The 7756-nt window shown below is 43.8% G+C and overlaps 1 protein-coding gene and 1 pseudogene across 2 annotated transcripts in view; both read right to left on the bottom strand.

The window, feature by feature from the left end:
* LOC102842852 (hemK methyltransferase family member 2-like) overlaps positions 1–3509 on the bottom strand; it is an 18491-nt gene extending 14982 nt beyond the window's left edge. Inside the window, exons 1-2 of one of the 2 annotated variants that reach the window (XM_006862508.1) lie at positions 3374–3509; positions 394–480 (exon numbers count right to left, since the gene is read on the bottom strand). In XM_006862508.1, coding sequence (XP_006862570.1) covers positions 394–480; positions 3374–3507 — 221 coding nt within the window. In that variant the 5' untranslated portion in view covers positions 3508–3509. The remainder of the gene's footprint in view (positions 1–393; positions 481–3373) is intronic. The other variant, XM_006862507.1, reaches the window with a different exon arrangement.
* Positions 3510–4425: 916 nt separating this feature from the next.
* LOC102819745 lies at positions 4426–7446 on the bottom strand (annotated as a pseudogene).
* Between the last annotated feature and the right edge of the window lie 310 nt (positions 7447–7756).

The raw sequence follows: 7756 nt of genomic DNA, 5'->3' as shown, positions 1-7756 counted from the left end.
TTTCTAATCCTGAAAAGATTTGCAGCCTCGGAAACCCTGTGCAGGTTCACTATGAGTTGGAAGTGACTCCACAGTACTTAACAACAACAGCAACCACAATACTGGTGGTTCAAACCTACCAATTATTCCTGACAAACCCTATACAGGTTTGCTATCAGTTGGAACCGACTTGATGGCGCTTAACAAGAAAAAGAACATAATTACATACTCTGACAGAACAGGTTTGAATGTGGTCATAATTTCAGGAAGAGTATAAAATGTTATCTGGGTCCTTACTATACTTAAATAAAATAGGAGATACATATATCTACTTAAAAAAATTATTTCATTCAAACACTTACATTCCTAGTGATTTCCCTCAGTGTAAGATTTAGAAGATTGTCATATACTTACATATACAATGCCTGAGGACCTATCATTGATGCGAGGAATGCAGATACCACACCAGACCCTGACCCTACTTCAAGGCATATTTCCACTCTAAAAAGAAACGAGCTTTAGTATTGTTGTTGTTAAATGCTGTTAAGTCACAGAGACCTGTATAGGGTTTCCAAGGAGCAGCTGGTAGGTTTGAACCACTGACCTTGCAGTCCAGTGTTTATCCTACAGCACCAAACCAGGACTCTTGAAATATTAGTATGGTAAGATCGAAATACACTTTGCAGAAAATAATTCTCATGTTTTAATGTTTATTTCCTGCTATTATCACTCACCTGCAAATACAAGGGGGTTTCAAAAGTTCTTGGAAAAATGGAATAGAAAGATAATGGAATTTTTCCATGAAGTTTTTGAAGCCCCCCCCCTTGTATATGAAAATATAAAACAAATTCATAATTTGTACTTAAATTTAATGGTGGGTTACTCAAAATTGCTAAAAATTTGGGAGTGTAATTTATCTTAAATCTTCACAGTAGTAATAGATTACAAAAAGTGGCTTTCAATAAATTTCAACAAAACATTAAAACTACAGAATAAATTATTTTAGAGTTTGAAATATGATAGAATCTTTTCCTACAAGGAGCTTACAGTTTAGTATTTCTTAAAATGATAAGATTAGTATTATTACAAATATTTGAGAGCTGTTTTCTGTCATGTTTTAAATACATGTTGTTGTTAAGTGCCTTCGACGGGTTCCGATCCTGAATCGCTGACCTTGCAGTTCAAACGGCAGTCTGAGCATTAACCCATAGCACTATACCAGGACTCCTTTAAATATATGTTGTTGTTGTTAAGTGCCATTGAGTTGGTTCCGACTCATAGCAACCCTGTATAGGGTTTCCAAGGAGCAGCTGGTGAGCTTGAACCTTCGACCTTGCAGTTCAAACGGCTGTGCAGTCTGGCACGTTAACCCACAGTGCCACATCAGGACTCCCCTTTAAATATACAGCGTTTGTAAATTCATCAGCATATAGGGATGGGGTGAGGGGAGATCTCCTATTTAACCAGTAAGACATTTAGAGCAAAAAAGGAAACCCATATTTGGACAGCTATATGTTAAATTGTGTAGCGCTGTAGGATATGCACTAGACTGCCAACTCACAAAGTCCAGCAGCTCAAACACAGCAGCTGGTCCTCAGAAACCCTATACAGGGACTCTGAGGAACTCACTTGACTGCACTCAACAACATGCCAAATTGAGAAAGTATCAAATATCTGACCTTAGAATGTTACAAATAATAATCTCAAAATGCTATTAAATATAATACAATCTTTATTCCACTGTATTTTATCCTTCAATTAAATTTATTTCCCCACTACAATCTTAAACATGCATCAGAGGCACCAGTTACTCCCATTACAGAGATAAAAGTGTCATGAGTTAAGGGTCCCTGTAGTTCTTCTATCAAACAACCCCCGACAACAATATACACTGGGCATTCCTAACTTTTCAAATAGTCCACATATATGAAAAGTTTTTATTATGCTGTAGTTAAAAAGATATGTGGATCTTAACAGGTGGCTTCTAGTTTGAAATAACTATCATGGCCTCATAAATAATTAGAATTCCAAGACCACAAATATTCAAGACTTTATAACAAAAATCAGCTCCTTTTATAGCATACTTTGTAATGCAAGTTGTGCTTGTAAATCTTTCTGGGATATCTTGAGAATAAAAGACAAGTTATAAAACAGTGCTGTTCCACTCCATATTCCAGTAAATCAAAGTTCCATCATTCACAATGAAAAATCAGTTTAATAAAAGTTGGGGCATTTTACACATGGAAAAATCCAACTATGTTTAAGACACATAAATTAGCACATTATAGAATCTGAAGTCCAACAGCTCTTTATTTCACCCTGAGAAAACCTAGTTCAAGTTTTTATCTTTAAATTAATTATTCAAATGCCCTCATGAGAAAAAATTACAAGAGACATTCATTTAAAAATTTATCTTACTAACTCAGTTTAAAATTTAGAGACAGCACTTCCATCAAGTCAATTTTAATATTTGCAAGTCTCTAGGGTTGATTTTGGAGTCTTGGTGTGGCGCTGTAGGGTAAGCACTGGACCACAAGATTGGTTTGAACTGCAAGGTTGATAGTTCAAACTCACCAGCTGTCCCTCGGAAATCCTATACAGGGTTGCTATTAGTCAGAACCGATTGGATGGCACTAACAACACGGTAGATTCTGGGGTCCTGATTAGATGTAGGGTAAACACTAGACTGTAAACCGCAAGGTTGGTAGTTCAAACCCATCGGCTCCTCAGAAACACTATACAGGGTTGCTGCTTAAGTCGGACCGCCTCCACGGCACTTAACAGGGTAGATTCTATAGATAGTTGTTAAATTAGGTAGCCACTAGCAACAGTTAACTGTTTAAATCCTTTACAATTAAATTAACAGTTTTCAGTTGCACGTTTCAAGGACTCAGTAGCCTCGTGGTTACTTTACTCTGAGCAGTGTTTTAAACAGGTCAGAGTATGTTATTAAGTGAATATAAATATACTTCTCCATTCTAATACATCACAACCTATTTTTCTGCCCTTCCATTGCCTTTTGTGTACTGAAAAAAGAGCAAATAATGCCATTTTAATATTTACCTAACAAAAAACAAGCGTCATGTTTTCGGACTATTTTCTGATTGTTTATAAATACAGTAATTGCCTTTAAAGGCACGCATTCTTCAGACTAACAGGTACATACATCATCCCCTGTTAAGAATGCTTGGAGGTCAGAAAACCAAAGCAAGACGTTGGCAAAAGAAGAACTATCCCTGGCACACTCATTACAGGAAGCTGCAAGAGCACTGGCTTTATCATTTCAGTGTCAATGACAGGCTAGCGGCAGACGCATGTCTTTTCGCTCCCCTCCTCCGTTGCCTGGCCAGGACTGTCTAGATCCTCCCCCGTGGGGTCCTCGCCTTCCTCGCACCCAGCAAGCTCGGCTGCTGCCGCCTCGAGCGCGTCCAGCAGCAGGAACGTATCCTCCGCTGGCTCGTACACCTCACTAAAGTCTCCGCGTCTCACGTGCCCGTACAGCGGGGTTGGACAGCTCAGCGCCGCCATCTTCCCTCTCTTCACCCCGCGCACATGCGCCAGGGAGGCACATGCGCAATGGAGTGGGTTCGGGAGTGAGGGCGGAGCGCTAAGGAAGCCTGGATGCGGAGTCTTGAGCTTCTATCGTTTTAAGAGCTTGTCAGTAGATGCTCTTTTTTTAAAAAAAACAACAACAAAAACACCAGAAAATGTTTTAATTGTAAAACTAACTTGAGGGGCGGTGAGGGCGGGGCACTGAGGGGCCAGGAACCTGATTCTTCAGATGGTGGTTCTGTCCCCGATGCCACCCAGCAGGACAGGGGTTGCCTGTCCCCAAAGCAGGGTCAGGGGCTAGTATTATAAAATGGCAATATAAATAGATTTCTAGAGAAGAGGGGGCTACCCGGGTGCATTAGTCATTTCTGCAGCGGCAAGGGGATGGCCCCCTGGTCCTCATCTGTTCCAACAGAGTGCACAGAATAAAGGGAAAAGGCCACTCTTCAGACATTCATGATCGACCCGCACATGGCTGGGGGCGGGGGTGGGGGTGGGGTGCTGTATATTAGGCAAGATCTGAGACACCCACTTGTGGGGCCCTGCACATGCGCACGCTCACGCACAGAGTCTCTCGTAGTGTTCTCTTCCTGCGGCGGCCTCGCTGCAGGTTTCCAGTGATGGAGGGCCCGACCGTCCAGGAGACCGGGGACAAGGACCAAGGCCTGTCCTGGATTGAGGGACATGGATTGAGATGGCCTGGGAGCCTCCTTGCTCCCACGAGTCCCTGGGTTTTCTTTAAAAGTCTCAACTGGAGTTCAGTAGTAGGGCCCCGTGCCCTGAGAGGAGGGTGGCACCACACGGAGTGTCTCCTAGGGGGGAGGGGAGGAGTGGGGGGCCGGCCCCCTACTGGCCTCCAGTGGGGCTCTTTGGTTGAGGGGCAGGCACGGGGCCTCATCTGGTGCTGTTCTGGAGCATGAGGAACATGATGCTTGGTGGCGGCCCGGCCTTGGTCAGGAAGGGGTGCTTTAGGAGCTCAGCCGACATGGTCCACTGGGCAGGGTCCAGTACCAGCAGGCAGGAAACCCTTCAAGGAGGCCGTGACCTTGTGCAGGTTCTTCAGTCGCGGTGGCAGATTGTCCCTAATCATCTTCATGGCTTTGAGGGGCGGCTCATTGAAGTAGGAGGGTTCCCCGTCCACCATCTCAATCACTATCACCCCCGAGACCAGATGTCCACCTCTGGCCCGTAAGGAAGGCGGGAGATGAGTTCCGGGGCCATCCAGTAGGGTATGCCCATCAGAGACTTCCTCCGTGGCACCTCCTTGCTCATCTGGACGCAGAACCCAAAGTCTAACAGCTTCACCCGGCCATCGTGGAGCAGCAGGATGGAGTCACTCTTGATGTCTTCGTGGATGACGCCCTGGGCGTGGAACACAGACAAGGCCTGCAGCACCGCCAGGCATACAGCAGCAATCTGCTCCTTGTTCATCCTCTTGTGGGTGATGATGTCCAGGGACTCCATCACTACCCAGAGCTCATTGCCCATCAGGTAGCTATTGTTCATCTCCACCACATTCTCGTGCTGGTAGTCATGCATGATCACCACCTAGTTGAAGAACAGTTCACGTCTCTGCTGCTTGCATAGTAGATCCATCTTCTTGACGGCCACCAGCTTGCAGGACCTGTGCACAGTGGCGATCGCGCACATGATGCCCGTGGAGCCCTCACCGATCTTGATGAAGTTGTCCAGGTAGGAGCGAGGGTCGCCGGGGTCCACCACCAGCTGTAGGGTGGCCTGGAACTGCTCATGGGACACGCACTGGTGCTCACTCTGGGGGGAGCGGGGGCCAGGGGCTGTGGGAACAGTGGGGGGTGCAAGGACGGCAGGGGTACTGGACAGGGGTGCCAGTTGGGGCTTGAAGGCATGGGGGCCCAGCACTCTGGGACTGTGGCTGCCTCGGACGTGGGCAGAGGTTACTGAAAATACCACGGCTTGGGTCAGGTGCACCTTAGTCCTCAAACTGACATCTTTGCTCTTCAATACTTTAAAATTGTGGGCACTCTTAAATTATTTTTGTATATTTTGTTGTTGTTTTTCTCCTCCTAAACCCTATAAAGGTTCGTTGTGAGTCGCAACTGACTCGACGGCGCTTAAAACAACAAAGTTTCCAAAGAATTTTAGAAATCTGTATGGTTACTAAATCTTCTTCTAAACATCAGTTGAGCTTTCAGATTTGAATTTTATCATTAAGACTTTCCGTCTTAATCTATTGTGCCTCGAAGTCGCCGGTTCAAACTCACCAACCACTTCTCAGAAAACATATACAGACAGGGTCTCTATGAGTTGAACGGATTCGAAGACAGTTAACAATAACACTACATTAATTGTGCGTCGTGGTGTGGTGCTGTGGGTTAATGCGCCAGACTGCAAAGCCGTTTGAACTGCAAGGTTGGCGGTTCAAGCTCACCAGAGTCTCCTTGGAAACTCTATACAGGGTCGATATGGGTTGGAACCGACTTGATGGCACTTAACAACAACAATGTTGAAATATATATATATGTTGTTGTTATGTGTCGTGGAGTCGATTCTGACTCATAGCGACTCTGTACAGGGATTCCGAGGCTATAAATCTTTACAGGAGCAGAAATCCTCATCTTTCTCCTGCGGAAAAGCTGGTAACTTCGAACAGCTGACCTTGAGGTTCGCAGCCCAATTCGTGTCTCTCTCTCTCGCCTTCAAAGAAGATGATACATTTTTCTTTTAAAACACTGCTGTGTTTGGAATGCTAATACACTTGTTCTGTGTTATGTCAAGATTATGCTAACCTCACAGGTTATTAGGACTCTGTTTCTGGAACATTTGGTAGAACTTCCTCATAAAACAGACTGAGCTTGGTTCCTTTTGTAGTGGGGATATCTGACATTTCGAAAGCATCTTCTGTATGTTATTAGACTATTCTTGTATTTGCATTCTTTTGAATCAGTTTGTTTATTTTCCAGTAAGACATTTGTTGTTGTTGCTTTTAAGCGTGTCAAGTATGTTCTGACTCGTAGCAACCCGGTGTAGTGTTTCCCACGAGCAACTTTGCAGTTAGTAGCCCAGTGCTTATTTTATATTGCCACACCAGGACTCCATAGAAAGTAGTTTGATTACATTAAAAATAAAAACAAAAATTCTAACTACTCACCTCTCAGAATTAACAATATTTGCTTTAACTATTTTTAGAATTGTTGTTGTCAAGTACCGTGGAGTCGGTTCCGACTCATAGTGAACTTGCACAGGGTTTCCGAGGCTGTAAATCTTTACAGGAGCAGAATGCCTCACTACGCTACCAGAGCTCCTTTTTAGAATGCTGTTGTTGTTGTTGTTATGTGCCGTGGAGTCGGTTCCGACTCATAGCGACCCTGTACAGGGTTTCCTAGGCTGTAAATCTTTACGGGAGCAGAACGCCTCATCTTTCTCCTGCGGAACAGCTGGTGGTTTCGAACTGCTGACCCTGACGTTCGCAGCCCGATTCGTAACCACTACGTTACCAGAGCTCCTTTTTAGAATACAGAGAGTTAAAATCTTAAAAATGTTCCTCACCCTTGATTCCATTCTATAGGCTGCTATTAAATTAGGTAGTCTCTGGTAGCATAGTGGTAACAAAATACCACAAGGTGGATAGTTTAAAATAATATCTTTATTATTCTTTCACAGTTCTGGAGGCAAAAAGTCTGAAAGCAAGTTTTTGGTAGAGCTATCCTTCCTCCAAATCCTATATGGGAGGATTCTTCCATGTTTCTTGAAGTTTCTGGTAGCCCTTAGTTTGTGATTTGTAGCATGATTACTGTTAGATGTAACTTTAATCTGACTCTGTCTTCTCACGTGGCCACCTTCACCTCTCTGTCTATGTGTCTTCACATGATATGTGTTTGTCTGCATCTCTTCTTTTTTGAGAAGGACTCTTGATCGTATTGGATTAGGGCTCATCTTACCCCTGTATCTTAAGTAATAATATCTGCAAAGGCCCTATGTCTATAGAATAGATTCTCTTTCAAAACCTCAGAAGGAATCAACATGACTAACTTTATCTCAGACTCTGCTTCTAGAACTGTGAGACATTAAGTGTCAGTTGTTTAAAACCGTCACTTTCTTAAATTTTGTTATTGTAGCCACAGGAAACTAAAACACAGTACCATAGGGGGCTGAGTCTGGACAGCAGCTGCATGGCTAATTTCATTTCATTGCTTCCTAACAGGCAAAACCAGAATCTTGGTCAGTGATGTGGTTTTAGGAATAT

The sequence above is a fragment of the Chrysochloris asiatica genome, unplaced genomic scaffold, assembly GCF_000296735.1.
Source record: "Chrysochloris asiatica unplaced genomic scaffold, ChrAsi1.0 scaffold00049, whole genome shotgun sequence".
Taxonomy (NCBI): Eukaryota; Metazoa; Chordata; class Mammalia; order Afrosoricida; family Chrysochloridae; genus Chrysochloris; species Chrysochloris asiatica.
The sequence above is the reverse complement of the archived record's forward strand: the minus strand, read 5'-3'. Positions and strand labels throughout refer to the sequence as shown.